Raw genomic sequence first — 17036 nt, forward strand, 5'->3', positions numbered from 1 at the left:
CCCACCTGGGCAGTCTGTAACACAGGCCACTTTCCCTCAGCCCGGCAGTGGAGCCCAAGGGCCCCTCTTTCAGCCATGGCCACTCTATGCCAAGCTTCCCTGGTAAATTGCAGCCTCCCAGATTACACCTTGGAAGCCACCTTGAACTTCTTCATCAGGCCCTAGGAGTTCCTGGTGTGCTGGTAAACTGGCCCTCCAGGAGGGGGGCGAGGAAGCCCTGATTTGTGGCTTTTGCCCAATTTTCATGGTATAAATACTCTTCATGGTTGATTCCAAGTTGGGAAGAGATGCACCAATAAGCTTTCATGAGCCGTGATACAGTGAACTCCAGCTTGGCTCTGGGTTTACCCCAGGAAAGCATGGGAGTGGTCAGGGCTTTTATGCATCCTCCATTATATAAGCTCTCCTCACGACCCTCAAGATCCTTTCCTTTTATCTCATCCCCTCAACCAGACGGTTAACCCTTTGGGGCAGGGCTTGGGTCTCAGCCTCATCTCTCATAGCACTTGTCGCAGTGACTTGCAGGAGACACTCATTAATTCTGTTGACTGATTACAATCTTTAACAATATCACCATTAAAGACTTTCTTTTATCCTGTTTCATTTTTATTTACTTTTTTTTTATACAGCAGGTTCTTATTAGTTATCTATTTTATCCATATTAGTGTATCTATGTCAATCCCAATTTCCCAATTCATCCCACCGCCATCCCCCACCCCCTGCTTTCCCCCCTTGGTGTCCATACGTTTATTCTCTACATCTGTGTGTCTATTTCTGCCTTGCAGACCGGTTCATCTGTACCACTTTTCTAGATTCCACATAAATGCATTAATATACGATATTTGTTTTTCTCTTTCTGACTTACTTCACTCTGTATGACAGTCTTCAGATCCATCCATGTCTCTACAAATGACCCAATTTCATTCCTTTTTATGGCTTAGTAATATTCCATTGTATATATGTACCACATCTTCTTTATCCATTCATCTGTTGATGAATGGAAGTTAGGTTGCTTCTTGACCTGGCTATTGTAAATAGTGCTGCAATGAACACTGGGGTGCATGTGTCTTTTTGAATTATGGTTTTCTCTGGGTATATGACCAGTAGTGGGATTGCTGAGTCATATGGTAATTCTATTTTTAGTTTTTTAAGGAATCTCCATACTGTTCTCCATAGTGACTGTATCAATTTACATTCCCACCAACAGTGAAAGAGGGTTCCCTTTTCTCCACACCCTCTCCAGCATTTGTTGTTAGTAGGTTTTCTGATGCTGTCCATTCTAACTGGTGTGAGGTGATACCTCATTGTAGTTTTGATTCACATTTCTCTAATAATTAGTGATGTTGAGCAGCTTTTCATGTGCCTCTTGGCCATCTGTATGTCTTCTTTGGAGAAGTGTCTGTTAAGGTCTTCTGCCCATTTTTTTTTTTTTTTTTTTTTTGTGGTACGTGGGCCTCTCACTGTTGTGGCCTCTCCCGTTGCGGAGCACAGGTTCCGGACGCGCAGGCTCAGCGGCCGTGGCTCACGGGCCCAGCTGCTCCGCGGCATGTGGGATCTTCCCAGACTGGGGCATGAACCTGTGTCCCCTGCATCGGCAGGCAGACTCTCAACCACTGTGCCACCAGGGAAGCCCCCGCCCATTTTTTGATTGGGTTGTTTGTTTTATTAATATTGAGCTGCATGAGCTGTTTGTATATTTTGGAGATTAATCCTTTGTTGATTCGTTTGCAAATATTTTCTCTCATTCTGAGGGTTGTCTTTTCGCCTTGTTTATAATTTCTTGTGCAAAAGCTTTTAAGTTTCATTAAGTCCCATTTGTTTATTTTTTTAATTTCCATTACTCGAGGAGGTGGGTCAAAAAAGATCTTGCGGTGATTTATGTCAAAGAGTGTTCTTCCTGTGTTTTCCTCTAAGAGTTTTATAGTGTCTGGTTTTATATTTAGGTCTTTAATCCATTTTGAGTTTAGTTTTGTATATGGTGTTAGGGAATGTTCTAATTTCATTCTTTTACATGTAGCTGTCCAGTTTTCCCAGCAGCACTTATTGAAGAGACTATCTTTTCTCCATTGTATATCCTTGCCTCCTTTGTCATAGATTAGTTGACCATAGGTACATGGGTTTATCTCTGGGCTTTCTATCCCGTTCCACTGATCTATATTTCTGTTTTTTTGCCAGTACCATAATGTCTGGATTACTGTAGCTTTGTAGTATAGTCTGAAGTCAGGGAGTCTAATTCCTCCAGCTCCATTTTTTTCCCTCAAGATTGCATTGTCTATTCAGGGTCTTTTTTGTCTCCATACAAATTTTAAGATTTTTTTGTTCTATTTCTATAAAAAATGCCATTGGTAATTTGATAGGGATTGCATTGAATCTGTAGATTGCTTTGGGCAGTATAGTCATTTTCACAATATTGGTTCTTCCAATCCAAGAACATTATATATCTCTCCATCTGTTTGTGTCATCTTTGATTTCTTTCATCAATGTCTTTTAGTTTACTGAGTACAGGTCTTTTACCTACTTGGGTAGGTTTATTCCTAGGTATTTTATTCTTTTTGTTGCAATGGTGAATGGGATTGTTTCCTTAATTTCTCTTTCTGATCTTCCGTTTTTAGTGTTTAGGAATGCAAGAGATTTCTGTGCATTAATTTTGTATCCTGCAACTTTACCAAATTCATTGATTAGCTCTAGTAGTTTTCTGGTGGCATCTTTAGGATTATCTGTGTATAGTATCATGTCATCTGCAAACAGTGACAGTTTTATTTCTTCCTTTCCAATTTGTATTCCTTTTATTTCTTTTTCTTCTCTGATTGCTGTATCACTGTTAAAGACTTTTAAAACCTCTCTCCATTAGAGGCATAAAGGTGAATCACTTCCTGTGATTTTCCCTGTAGACCAGATGAAATTAATCCAATGCCCCAAAGCTTTTTACTCCTTTCCTAGAGCGCATACCCACCATATTGCCAGGGAATTTTAATACAGCAGGGCTTGGGGTTCTGTGAAATGTATTTAGTGGGATGGGTTTGGTTGAAATCAAACTCATTTACATCATGATGTAAATTACTAGGTAGGAGGACCTGATGTAACTCACTAGCAGCCTCCAGTCAGCATCATCAGTGGGTATTAAGTCTTTGATAGTATTTTAAATCCAAAGCATGTGATTCACTGAAGCAAGGACGAATTGAGCACTTGATATTTGCAAAGCATAGTGGGTGCTTCAGGAACTGAGGAAATGTGTAGGACAATGATTCTTAAAGTGGGATCTGGGACCAGCAGTGTGGGCATCACCTGGGAGCTTGTTAGAAATGCCGATAATTCTTGAGCCCCATCCCAGACTTATGTACCAGATTCTTGGGGGCACAGAAGTCTGTATTGAGACAAGCCCACAAGAGGATTCTGATGCACTATAATGTTTGAGAACCACTCATGTAGGACAGGCTGCTCTAAAAGAGCATAGAGTTTATTGTCCCCTGACATCCTTCCACTAAATCTTTCCTGCTTAAGTTGACCAGAGTGGTAGGAAAGAACACGTCACATAGTGAGAACATTGTGAGTTCAAAGTCTGGGTCTGTCAATCAAAGCTCATTGACCCTGGGCAACCATCTGACTTCTCCAGGCTTCTGTTGCCTTATCAATGAGTCTCTTAAAGGTCCCTCTGCTCCCATCTCTAGCATTTCTGCAAGTCTACAGGCTTCTCTCATTCACTCATTTCCCTTACTTCTCCCAGCCCTTGGCTATGCCTCTACTGCTGGGGCAGCCTTAGTATCTCCAGGACAGCAGAGAGGGACTCCGTTTAAGTAACTCTGGGTTTTCAGGTAGATGTACAGCTCACACAGGCTCGGCGGCACCGGGCAGCTTCCACCCCCCACCATCTTCATGTGTCCATTTCACCCTGAAACTCTCACTGTCTCCACCACTGCCTTTCTGGGACAGCTGTAACTCTGCAGTGTTCTTGCCTTGGAAGCCTCTGACTGAGTCCAACATTATCGGGGGGCCAGCCCGGCTCCCCTGTGCCTTTGAAAAGAAAAATTTGGGAAGTAACACCCTTTCCCCCACCCTGCTCAGGCACTGACTTTTCAAGCCTTCTGTTGGCTATAGGATAAAATCCAAGTTCCTGGCACTTCTTGATCACTTACTATAGACCAAGTACTTCCTCAGCAACTTAAAAGCATTTTATTTGACTCTAAAATGATCCCTCAGGATAAATATTCTATCCCCATAGTACGGATAAGGAAATGTGCTCAAGGAGGTTAAGTAAACTGTTTACTATTACAACACTGAAGTGTTGCCTTATGGTCCCCAAAAGATATGTCCACCCAGAACCTCAGAATGTGACCTTATTTGGAATAGAGTCTTTGCGGATATCATTAGGGTAAGGATCTTGAGATGAGCTCATCCTAGGTGAGGATGGACCCTAAACCCAATGACAAGCCCTTAGAAGAGAAGGGGGGGAAAAATGAGACACCAGAGAAAAGGAGGCTATGTGAAGACAGAGGCAGAGATTGGAGCTATAAAGACCCAAGCCAAGGAATGCCAATAGTTGCTGGCAGCTACCAGAAGCTAGGAGAGGGGCAGAGAATGGATTCTCCCTCAGAGCCTCCAGCCTTGACAACACCTTCACTTGGACTTGTGGCCTTCAGAACTGTGAAAACATGTATTTCTGCTGTTTTAAACCACCCAGTTTGTAGAAATGTGTTATGGCAGCCCCAGGAAACCAAAACAAACATTGATCTATTGTAAGAGTGGAACCTGGGTTCAGACTGGGGCCTGACTTCAGCACCTCCGCTCTTTGCTATAGCACCACACTGCCCTGGCCTGGCATAACCCAGCCTCCTCCCATCCTGTGTCTCGACGCTTCCATCTCCTTGCCGCCCCTGCCCTCCCTGCTCTAGGCTCAGTGAACTTCTTGGTGTTCTGTGAACACAATCTGCTGTTCATAGCCTTGTGCTTTTGTACTTGCTGCCCTCCTCGACCAGACATGCTGTTATAGACTGAATGTTTGTGTCCCCTCCAAATGCATTAAAGCCTTAACCCCCAGTGTGATAGTATTTGGAGTTGGGGGTATTTGGAGGTAATTAGGTTTACATGAAGTCATGAGGCCCCATGATGGGATTAGTGTCCTTATAAGGAGAGGAAGAGACACCAGAGCTTCTTCTCCACCATGTGAAGTCACAGCAAGAAGGTGGCTGTCTGCAAGCCAGGAAGAGAGCCCTCACCAAGAACTGGATCTGCCAGTACCTTGATCTTGGACGTCTAGCCTCCAGAACTGTAAGAAATAAATCTGTTGTTTAAGCCCCCCAGGCTGTGGTGTTTTGTTATAGCAGTCTGACTAAGGCACATGCCCTCGCTCCTCTCTCCTCTTTGCCTGGCAAACTCTTACTGAACTTTTATATCCAACTCAAATGCCTCTTCCTCTGAAATTTCTCTAGACTCACCTCTGCTGCCCAGGCACATTTCATAGATTTTCTCCTCAGCACGACAGGGGGCTCTCCAATGTATTACTTCTTGGCGGACGAAGACCTTATCTTTTCTACCTTTGTGTCCTTGGTGCCTAATAAAAGCATAGTAAATGTTTGATAAATTAATGAATTGCTAAACTGAAACCACATGTTTCCCAACTGATTACGAAAAAAGTCACAGAACACAACTGAATGTTGATTAAAAGGGGCCTAGTGGAGAGTAAGAAAATAGGAAAAGCGCGGATGCCCTTTGCGCCCAAATATGTTGCTCATTAACCAATCAAAGCTTGGCATAATTTCTTTGGTGAAATTTAAGTATTTCCCAGGTTTATAGAAGTTCCTTGGAAAAATGATAAGAGAGTTGGCTTTGCCGGGAATCAGGTCTGGCCCTTGAGGCCCACCAGAGTCAGTACTGGCCATTCCCCCCTTCTTCCTTGTTGGCAGAGTCCTAATGTTGTCCAGGTGTCTATCCCTCCACTGTGTGGCTCAGGGTAAATAATGAGTGATTGAAGCCGTTTATGGTGGTACCAGTTCTATTGCTAGTGACTGGTTTGGACCCTGCTCTAGCCAAAAAGACATCATGGACATTCTTCTAGGGAGCTTCCAGAAAACACTTTCATACTCCCAAAAAGAGAGGTGTGGGAGGAAACGGTTTCTCTTCTTCTGTGGATTAATGTATCTGCATATGATGCTAGATTGTGGTGCCATCTTGCAAACATGGGAAGAGTTAGCCTGTGATGGCAAAACTGATACCCTAAGGATGGCAGGGCAGAAGATGGAAAGTGACATGCACCTTAAAGATGGTTTTGAGCCACCAAATAACTAACCTTAGACCTCTTCTATCCAAAGACTTGTTATAGAAGTGATACATTTTCTCTACTGTTAAGCCATTGTGAGTTAAGTTTGGGGTCACTTAGGACAGAAATCATCCCAACAATTATAATACAACCCAACTGCCCAAAAACGTCTCTGCCCACACCCCAGGAGAGATGCCTGAGAACTCCACCATTTGCAATTTATTAAAAGTTCTGTGTGTTAAATTATAAGTTTTACCCTTGAGAGAGATTAAGTACTGAGCTTTTAACACCTTAGAATTTATCCATTTATTCCTAAGCATTCCTTCCTCCACCAAGCACTTATTAAGTGCCTTTTCATATTTCTTTTTTTTTTTTTTTTTTTTTTAATTAATTTATTTATTTTTGGCTGTGTTGGGTCTTTTCTGTGAGAGGGCTTTCTCTAGTTTTTTAGCAAGCGGGGGCCACCCTTCATCGTGGTGAGCAGGCGTCTCACTTTCATGGCCTCTCTTGTTGCGGAGCACAGACTCCAGACGCGCAGGCTCAGGCTCAGGAGTTGTGGCTCACGGGCCCAGTTGCTCCGTGGCATGTGGGATCTTCCCAGACCAGGGCTCGAACCCATGTCCCCTGCATTGGCAGGCAGATTCTCAGCCACTGCGCCACCAGGGAAGCCCTTAAGTGCCTTTTCAATGCCAGGCACTCTGCTAGACTCTGGGATAAAAAAAAAAAAAACAACTATGAACAATGAGTATCAATTTATAGCTAACAGTTAAATCCTCCTTTATATTATTCTCTCTAAAGCTATTTAAATGTAATTTTTGTTTGTTTAAAGGCATATTTGAACTTAGACTTGACTTAAAAAGAATTCCCACTTAGCTACATTAATGCAAAATTGTGAACAAGATGGAAAGTCTCCAGCTCCATCCAGATTAATGTAAATGACTTGTGGGGCAGCTTTTATTAAGAGAAGCACAGAAATACAGACCCCTAAAAATCTGCCCTGCCCTAAGCAAGTGATAAAGAGAGGGGTGCGGGCAAGGGACATGGGAGCTCACTGCCCTGACATGTGAGCAAGTGTCTGACAGCACGAGAAAGAGCAGAGGGCTCCAAGCCAGCAGAAAGACTGACTCAACGCTAGCAGCTGCTAAAAATAGCAGAGCACAGTTATACGTTTTCCTGTCCAAACAGATCGCAAAGCTGGCAGCTAGTACGGGGCTATTCATGAATGGAAGGGCTAGAGCCGTCTCGACCAGAGAGCCTTACACTGGGGGTTCTGGGTCCTCGCTCAGCTCTGACCAGAGCCATCACTTGCTTCCCACTTGGCAGGCCAGAGGCATCAAGGAGGGGAGGAAGGGTGAGAGAATTGCGTAAACACACCCTGAATTCATTTCACTGAAATGAGTTTTAATAGAGTGAAAAAAGAAAATTTTTAAATAAAAGCTATAATTTTTTTTTTAAAAAAGGACCAAGTTCCTGTCTGGTTTTGAAAAAGCTTAGCACCTATCCCACTGAATATAACACTTTCAGAAAGGTGCCTGGCATCCCCCATGTGGCACAGAAGAATTGGAAGAGGGATGGCAAAGCGAGTAGCTAGTTTATTTCCGTCACCCCTTGAGCAGTAAACAGCATCTTTTTAAAGAATGCAAGAGGGAAAACAATGCCAGCATGAGTTATTTAATAGTTATAAAAATCACTATCTGCAGAAACACATGGATATGCTTAACCACAAACCTGCGCGTGTCTAATTTGAGTGTAAGTCAGCCCGACATCTTTTGCGTGGGGCCTGAGAACTTTGTGGAATGAATCCTAGAGAGTGTTACTTAAATCTGGACCACTGTCTTCTGGTAGTTATTATTTCGTGCCTTCTTGTCAGTTTTCCCTTGATGATCTCATCCTTTTCTGAATCACCTTTTATCCCAAATCAGCCCTCTGAAAGAACATAGCTGGTTAGGACATGTCATTCGTTCCAATGAAATGCCACTTCCTGGCCTGTCTCGGAGTATCAGGGGGGCATGTGTCCCCTACTTGGAGAAGAGGGTCCGACTGACTTTTTAAAATTCAACAAGGTTTATTGGGAGGCTGGCATTCCTGGTACGAAGGTGAATAAAGGCTTTGACCCTGGGTTCAAAGTCTAGTGATTGGGGTGACAGTCATGTAAAATTACAATAAATCGTAGCAAGTGTTAAGTATAGGTATGGAAATGTGGATCCTGTCTTAGTTTCCTGTGGCTGTCAAAACAAATTACCACAGCCTGGATGGCATAAAACAACAGAAATTTATTCTCTCCCAGTTCTGGGGGCCAGAAGTCCAAAATCAAGGTGGTCGGTCGGCAGGGCCGCGCTCCTTCTGGAGGCCGTAGGGGAGCATCCCTCCTCACCTCTTCCAGCCTCTGGAGGCTCCAGGTGTTCCTGGGCTTGTGGCCACATCCCTCCAACTTCTGCCTGCATCTTCACAGCACCTCCTCCTCTGTGTGTCTCTCCTAAGGGTGCTTGTCATTAGATTTAGGGCCGCCTGGGTAATCCAGGGTGGTCTCATCTCTTGATTACATTTGCAAAGACACTTTTTGCAAATAAGGTCACATTCATAGGTTCCAGGGAATTGGATGTGTACATATCTTCTGGGGAGGGGGGAAGGTGGGGGGAACCATCCAACCTACTACAGATCTCCAGGCCCAAATGACCAATGTTCCTTGAGGACAACTTCAAAGGAAAGCGCCCTCTGAGCGCTTTCCAAGTATTATCATATTTGATCCCCTAGCACGTGCAGAGGTGGGCAGTCTTCTTATCCTTGGCAGGGACTGCCGATGACAAGATTTTTAAAGAAGGTGGGGACAAGATCAGATTTGGATTTGGACCGATCGATTGCCCTGGTTGGGGTGTAGAGAATGGGTGGGGGGAGGGGAGAGGAAGAGCAGGGTCAAGGATGCTTACCAAGTCCTGAGATGGGGTGCTGGGCAGGGAAACAGCTGCTGGGATGGTTTAGGCTTTAACATCTGCAAGCAGGGCGTTGAGCCAGCCCTTCTCTAAGCCCCCAGCCTGCTGACCACCCTCCCCCCCACCCCAGGACTCAGCTTTTCTGGGTATTGGGACCAGAGGGAGGGAGAGGCACCCTGGAGATGGAGGCTTCCATCTCCTGCCGGCTTGGGCCTTGTCTAGCCACCTCTTGTTCAAAATCTTTTTCTGCTCCATCTAATCCCCAGCAGCTGGGAGAGGTTGTTAGCACATATTTCTATGGTGCCTCTTCTCGGAGGAGCCCAGGCGCGAGTGCTTTTGGAAACGTGACATTTCTGTAGAGGCCTCGGGATTACTCAGCATTCACACGTTGCTTCACACTCCATGGGCATGTGTCTTACTCGCCCCCAATTTAACCTGTCTGGGCCTCAACTTCCCCATCCAGGCTGGAGCAGAATACTGTTACCGAGTCTCTTTCAGCTCTGACATCCAGGGAGCCACGATTCTGCAGGCTGCCCCTGGCCATATATTAGGCACCGAGTCTGAGATCACAGTGTCCTGCCTGGTGCAAGCTTCCTGAGGATTCCTGCTGGAGCCGCACTCGTGCGCCGTCTGGAGCACCTGGATTCCAGCCCTCACTCGCCCCTTCCTAGATGTGGGCTCAGGAGCAAGTAAACTCTTGTTCCTCACCTGTAAAATGGGAACGTTAGTAGTACCTCTGTCATAGAGCTAAAGGAGAGCACACAGCCCCCAGTGCCTGAAGGCAGGATCCCACAGGAGGCAAGATCACCGCCCTTTGGGAAGCACGCATCAGTGAGTGAAAGGGGATGAATGGTTAGTGTTAAATTGAAGTTATTTCAACCGCAGGTTATGTAGTGGCTACTCTGTTTCAAATGCTGGGCTGGAGGAGCCAGGAGAGCTGGTCTGGCTCCTGAGGAGATGCTCACACCCAGGATGGGACAGACCCAGAAACACCCCAGCCCAGGAAAGTGGATGTGGTCTTCACTGTCTGGGCTCCACTTCCCCCTGCCTGCCCACAGGCCAGAGGACAGGCCCGAGGAAGGGAGCAGGGCACCGGGGCTGTCAGATGGGGGAGGAGGGGGTGAGGCCAGAGCCCACCTGCTAGGGTGGGGTAGCGCAGCTCTGCCAGGAGCGTGCACATGTGCTCACGCTCACCCATCACACTCGTCACTCATCACACATGCTCACTCGTAACTCTCACGGTCACACACTAACACAAAACACGTATGCATACACTCACAAATACTCACACACTTGTACACATCCACAGTGGTCCAAGGAGTGACCCAGAGGCAGGGGCAGAGCCAGGGAGACTGACGTGGAGGCAGAAGCACCAAGAGACACAGAGAAGGAAAGAGAGGGACAAAGAAGTGGCACTCAGGCTGATGCTGTCAGAGAGGAAAACTGCAGTGGAGTCAAGAGAGGGACCCAGGTGTAATCACAGGGACAGCCCAAGGGCGATGGCAGCCCAGCCATGCCTTGAGCAGGTCACGCTGGAACAGCAGTGCCAGAGCAGCTAGGCCATCTGGCCAGGAGCTGGACAGTAACACCCGTTTGACTTGTTCTGCGGAGATTTGCCAACCATTCTGATGCCCATTAGCCCCTGTTCCTAGGGTCAGTCTGTGTCACCCCACCACAAGGACACTGAGAATTGGGGAGGTGGAATCGTTTGTCTGAGGTCCCCCTCAGCATCAAGGCCAGGGTCTGAGGCTGTGCTTGCTGACGACTGAGGGCTCCTGTCTCCCGGGTGAAGGCTCCAAACCTCTGAGCTGGCAGGAGTTGATGAAGGTCTGGGTGCTGTACGGGTCATCCTTGTGGCCCCTCCATCTACTCCTCAACTGCTGCGGGTACACCCTGCAGGCACCTTGCCTCACTGCCCGAGTGTCCTGTTTCCTGCCCAGGTGCCCACAGCTCAGCCTCTCTGAGGCTTGTAGGCACCTGGAAGTACTCAAGAGGAAACCCACCGACCCGTGACCCTTAACCAACGTGGGAGGGAAGCAGCTGGATAAATACTCCCCACTTCCAGCCACCCAGCCAAACAGGCTGAGGTGCCTTCTGCGAGGCTCCTCAGAGGGTCCCAGAGGGATCAAGCCCCACTGCCCACGGCAGTGACCGCGCCGGCACAGCCCCCTGTATTTACTGGCTTTCCTGATTTCTTTCCCCAGGAATCACTCTCCCAATTAAACCACCTGCATGCAGGCTTTGCTTTCAGGGAAGGCCCCAATCAGGGCTCTCCCAGGGCCCAGCACCAGGGGAGCTGATAACTGTCTCTCCTCCCGCTTCTTTTTCCCCAGGACACCAGGGTCCTGCTCTGATCTCTTGTTTGCTGAATTCAGGAGCCACCACATTTCCCCAGGGGGCCAAACCACTCTTGTTTATCCAATAATAATTAATTCTCAGCAATCCATCTCTAGTCTCAAACCATACAAACAAAAGGTGCCTTCTGCAAAGAGGTATCCTGTTCGAGGGGATCCTGGGCTAGGGTTGGGGTGCCCTCCAAGCTTCTCCCCAAGCCTGTGATTCTGTCTTCACTTTAGGACACGTGCCATAGGCAAGTCACTCACAGAGCCGTTCATGGCCTTCGGTTGTGTGGGTGTGTGCATGTGTGTGTTGGTATGTGTTTTAAAGATAGATTTACTGTATCTTTTGATTGCAAAAGCAATGCATGACAGCTTTGCAGGTGACAGTGCAAAATATATAGCTTAGAAACTGAAGGCACCTCCCTCCATTTTCACTTGAGTGTGGTTATTTTTAATTTCTCCTGGACCAGGACATGTTCAGCATCAATGAATAAGTCCTGTTGGTCTGCTCAGGGACACTTATAAAGTGCCACTTCTTCCTAAGGAAACCATCCATTCATTTAACGGCTGCTTTGAGTATCTACTAGGTGCCATGTCCTGGAGAAACAGCTGTGAGGGAGACGGATGAGACTTGTGGCCTCACTGCCTGTCTCTGACTAGTTGCGTTTTCCCCAATCACCTCTCTTGCTCTGGAATATCCACTCAGCTGCCCCTGGCTTCCAGGGAGGCCCAGAGAGGGGCTGCAGCTGCCCTGCTGGGCTTCCCACATCCATAGGGAAGGGCTGTGCGCATAACCCGGAATGCAGAGCAGGGACGGGAGTGTGCTGTGGGTACTGTCCTGCTGCTGAGCCTTTGCAGAGGCTCCAGCCAACCAGATGCTCGCCTGTGGTCCTGAAAGGCCCTGCTTCAGGTCACCTGTGCTCAACTGAGGGTCTGTCTTTGTGGACGTGGTGCCCCGGCAGAGCTGGCAAGCATCCTGAGGGCAGGGGTGGGGTGTTTTCTCTGGTCTTTCCTGATGCCTGGCCCGGCTGGGCATCCTGTGTCCTCCCAGCACAGGTCTGCTGAACAGGTGCCCACGGCCAAGAGAGGAGGACTGTGGCAGGGCAGGGAGTGGAGCAGTGAGTTCAGCAGTCAGAGCAGGAGGGGCAGGAGGGGCAGGAGATCGGGGTTTTTACCAGGGTTATCTGTGTGGAACGCTCTTCCTTCACGGGATGTGGGCGGGGGAGAGGCTGGGGCATAGGTGGTGGCAGAAGGCCCAGCAGAAAACCCACAGGGCTCAGGAGCTGGGCGTGGCCTTGCCGAGTGGGGAGCGCCCCAGAACCCCAAGGGTTGGCATGTGTGCCAGGAAAAGGGGAGGGACTCACAGAAGACACAATGTGGGTGTCGCTTGTGCCCAAGCAGGCCCAAACAGTATTTATCAGCCTTTTTTCCCCTTTATTAACACATGTCCCTTTGTTAAACATAAAAATCATGCCTCCTGTAACACTGTAGAACAATTCAAAATAAATGTTTGGATTCCAAACAAACCGAAACAATGGGGAGAAATGCTGCTTTACTGAAATTACCGTCCTCCTAAATCTGATGTTGTATTCCTCACCTTTGGAAGCAAAGCCCCGACAAGTTTGGGCTGAGGCTGGCAGCTTTTCTGAATTAGTATGAGGGTCGGACAGAAACAGCTGTGATAGGATCAATTCGCTGATGAATCTATTCCCTGAGGTTTGTGAGTTGACACCTGAGGTTCTGGAAAGGGCCCTCAAGGATGATCTCAAGAGGTCCAGGAGGCATCTTCATCCAGGGCCTGGATGGCTGAGTTTCTCTCTTCTCTTACCTACATCTCCTCCTCTCTCCAGGGAGCCCACCCTCTCATGCTGCTGGCTGTCCTCAGCAACTCTTTCCCCCACATTCTTACTTTTGCTCCAAAATAACCTATCTCCCTCCTCTCCCTTTATCTAAATTCCTAAAGCCCGTGGTTGAGCTTGGCAAGATATTCTGTCAAATCCAAGGAAAGTAATTTATACTAACGTGTAAGAGACTGAACGACTTAACCATTCAAAGGAGCATTTGAGTTTTTAACAGAGTTTGTAAATTCAAAAACGCCTCAAACAGGTGGAATGTGCACAAGAGATCTTTTTGAAGCAGGTTCTCTCCCAATTCCACGTGCCTCCTGGGCCACTCCTACCCCCTTCCGTCAAGAACCAGGCTCAGCTGCGGGCCCTTCTGAAGAAAGCTGCCAGGGTGGGCGGGGACACAGACCAGGCGCACCGGCGGGGGGAGCCGTCCGCAAACCTCAGCCCCCGCCTCTCCGAGCCCGGAAGGAAGCTGCGGCAGAGGAGGGGGCGCCCGGGATGCCCCTAGCGCGCCTCACCTGCGGGAGGGCACGTCCCGGGCTTTTATCTTCTGAGACGGGCCTGCGGGGGGGAAGGCGCTGATTAACCCATCCTTCCTGCCACCGCCCACCCCGAGCTTCCACGCAGCCGTCGCCGCCAGCTCGCCGCCCGGTGTCGGAGCTTGGGGCCGCCAGGGGCCCTGCAACTCGCCCCCGCGCTCCTCCTCACGCTTCTCCTCCTTCCCCCCGCCGGGCCAGGTCTGGAGTCTGGCGCCTCACCCCCGCCCCCGCCCCCCCCTCCACCACTACGGACGCGCTCGCCGAGAGGGCGGCGACTGCGGGGAGAGAGGGGCGCCGCCCGCCTCCCGGGGCCTGGAGCGCGCGTGGCCCCGGAGACGCCAGCGCCGCGCGGGGACTCACTGTGCAGCGCGCAGCGCCCCGACTCGGCTGGCTCCGCTCGGCGCGCGGGCGGGCCAGAGGATGCTGGCGGGCTTCCCCGGCTTCGGCCCTCGCTCCCTCAGCGGAGGGCCCCGGGTGCGCCCCTAGCCGCGCCGTCGCGACCACTGAGGGGCCAGAGGGAGGGAGCCGGCCGCGTATGCCGGCCCCGCGAGCCGCAGCCTTAGGGGCGGGCGCCCCCGAATTTTCCAGCCTCCTTCGCCGCCGCCTCCTCCTCCTTCCTCCTGCGGCCGGGCGCCTGTGGATGCTGAGGGGCAGTCCTACGCCTCTCCCGGCCGGATTCCCGGCCTGACGGCGGGGGAGTCGCGCCCCGGCCGGGGACCGTGGCTCTGGCGGGGCGGCGCGGCTCCGTGGGAAGCAGCCCCCGGGCGCGCTGAGCCCTCCTGTCGCCTCCCGCTGCACGCGTGACTCGGCCTCGCAGCCCGCGAGGGGACCAGCCCGGACCACGCGGCTCCCGAGTTTCTGCACAGGTAAACGGAGGGGCAGGGCTAGCCTTCCGGAGGGCAAACAGTGCCCCGAGGTGGGGAGCCCGAGTGGCCGAGGGGCTGGGTGGGAAAGGAAGTAAACAGAGGAAGATTCGGGAACCCCCAGGATGGCTCTGGGTTTTTTTCTATCATGTTTTATCTAGACCTTCTAAGGCTTGGGCCTGGAGGAGATTTACGTGAGGAAGTCAGGGACTGAGAGAGACGAGATGACCAAGGGTGCGACGGATGGAGAGGTGGCCAGGCCAGTCCATAGGCAGAGACAGGAGACGGAGTGTTTGGGCAGACAGGACTAAGTGTGTGTGGTCGGGTGGTGGAGTGAGCATGGGGGAGGCGGGAGAACGGCCCTGGTTCTGGAGCCCCTTGAAGCAAGGATTCTTTGACAGCTGGGGTGGATTGTGGAGAAAGCACAGGTAGGAAGGAAGAGGGGCTTCTACTCAGTGATGTCCTTTTAAGTTCCAGATGGTCAGTGCTGCCTGTGCCGGGGAAGCCAGCTCTGTGTTCCTGCCCGAGGGGGCCGGCCGTCGGCCTGCCCCAGGTCCCCAAGAGCCCTGGTAGGTGGCCCATTCCAGAGTCCTTCCTCTGTTCACCGTCCGCTTCTCCAGAGCCAGTAGAAGCAGACCAGCCAGGATGCCGAGGACCCAGGGCTTCTCCGATCCTGAGTACTCGGCCGAGTACTCAGCCGAGTACTCTGTCAGCCTGCCCTCTGACCCTGACCGCAGGGTGGGCCGGACCCATGAGATCTCTGTCCGGAACTCGGGATCCTGCATGTGCCTGCCTCGCTTCATGCGGCTGACCTTCGTGCCGGAGTCCTTGGAGAACCTGTACCAGACCTACTTCAAAAGGCAGCGGCATGAGACGCTGCTGGTGCTGGTGGTATTCGCGGCCCTCTTCGACTGCTACGTGGTGGTCATGTGCGCGGTGGTCTTCTCCAGTGACAAGCTGGCTCCCCTGGCTGTGGCTGGGGTCGGGCTGGTGTTGGACATCATCCTGTTTGTGCTCTGCAAAAAGGGACTGCTGCCCAACCGGGTCACCCGAAAAGTGGTGCCCTACCTGCTGTGGCTGCTGATAACAACCCAGGTCTTCTCCTACCTGGGCCTGAACTTCTCCCGCGCCCATGCAGCCAGCGACACGGTGGGCTGGCAGGCCTTCTTTGTCTTCTCCTTCTTCATCACGCTGCCCCTCAGCCTCAGCCCCATCGTCATCATCTCTGTGGTCTCCTGCGTCGTGCACACGCTCGTCTTGGGGGTCACCGTGGCCCAGCAGCAGCGGGACGGGCTGAAGGGGATGCAGTTGCTGAGGGAGGTGAGTGCCACCTTTTGTCCCACCCAGCGGCTTCTCTTCCCAGCAGCTCTCAGCTGAGGTGGTACCCGTTTTGGAGATGGGGGTGGCATTGTTTTCTTTGCCCTTGAGTCAGAATGTCAGGGGGCAGGGGTCGTGGTCTGGGGTTCTCATCTGCCTGTGCAGGAAGGACCAGCTCTCCCTCAACCCCTGGCTTTGCAATAGAGCTCGTCTGTGGTTGGCCTTAGGGGTTGGAGGATTTCCGGACATTGGCCACTCTGTCACCTGTGCCCAGCCCGCGTGGGTGGCAGGAAGGCCCGCCTGGGCCTGGTCTTGAGCGAGGCAGCCTTGTGTTTGTTGTTGAGCTCTGCTGGGAAGACCTCTTGTGGGGAAAGAGGGCACCCTTGGCTTCTGGTCTCTAGCTTGTCATCGACTGGTTTCGGCGAGAGACTGAGTGTGTGGACTCAGTGCTCCTTTGTCAAATGGGGACAGAGTTGGCCTGCCTAAAGTGGTTGATATTAAGATCAAAGGTTGTGGGTAACCTCAGATAAGGAGACGTGAAGGACTGTGTGTTTGTCGTAAATCCCACTTCTGCTGGGAGCTCAGGGTGCCGAGCAGTCAGATGATATAGGGAGTGGTGGTCTCCCCACAGAAGGCATGTCATGGGGATGCAAACGGGGCCAGGGTCTCCGGCCACAGTGAGGGGGTGTCTGCTGGCTCCGGAGGATGCCTTCCTGTGGAAGGGGCGAAATTTTGGCCTCAGCTTAACTAATAGATAGTCTTGTGCTCCCACTGGGTGCCAAGACCCCGAGTAGGTTCTGAGGGGCCACAGAGATCGGGAGGTGTGATTCCTGGCCTTCTGCACTTATTATCTGGTAACCTATCTGGGGGCGGGGGCTCCACAGGGCTTAGAGTCAATGAATTCCACAGCTGTGCGTCCTACCCACTACCTGCTTATTTTATATATGA

General features: G+C 50.5%; 1 protein-coding gene across 4 annotated transcripts in view; it reads left to right on the forward strand.

Annotated features, from left to right (window-relative positions):
- Positions 1–15416: 15416 nt before the first annotated feature.
- Positions 15417–17036, forward strand: part of ADCY3 (adenylate cyclase 3) — an 80243-nt gene continuing 78623 nt past the window's right edge. For 3 of the 4 annotated variants that reach the window (XM_065891403.1, XM_065891402.1, XM_065891405.1), the window contains exon 1: positions 15417–16091. In XM_065891403.1, coding sequence (XP_065747475.1) covers positions 15417–16091 — 675 coding nt within the window. The remainder of the gene's footprint in view (positions 16092–17036) is intronic. The other variant, XM_065891404.1, reaches the window with a different exon arrangement.

The sequence above is a fragment of the Phocoena phocoena genome, chromosome 14, assembly GCF_963924675.1.
Source record: "Phocoena phocoena chromosome 14, mPhoPho1.1, whole genome shotgun sequence".
In the NCBI taxonomy this organism is placed as follows: domain Eukaryota; kingdom Metazoa; phylum Chordata; class Mammalia; order Artiodactyla; family Phocoenidae; genus Phocoena; species Phocoena phocoena.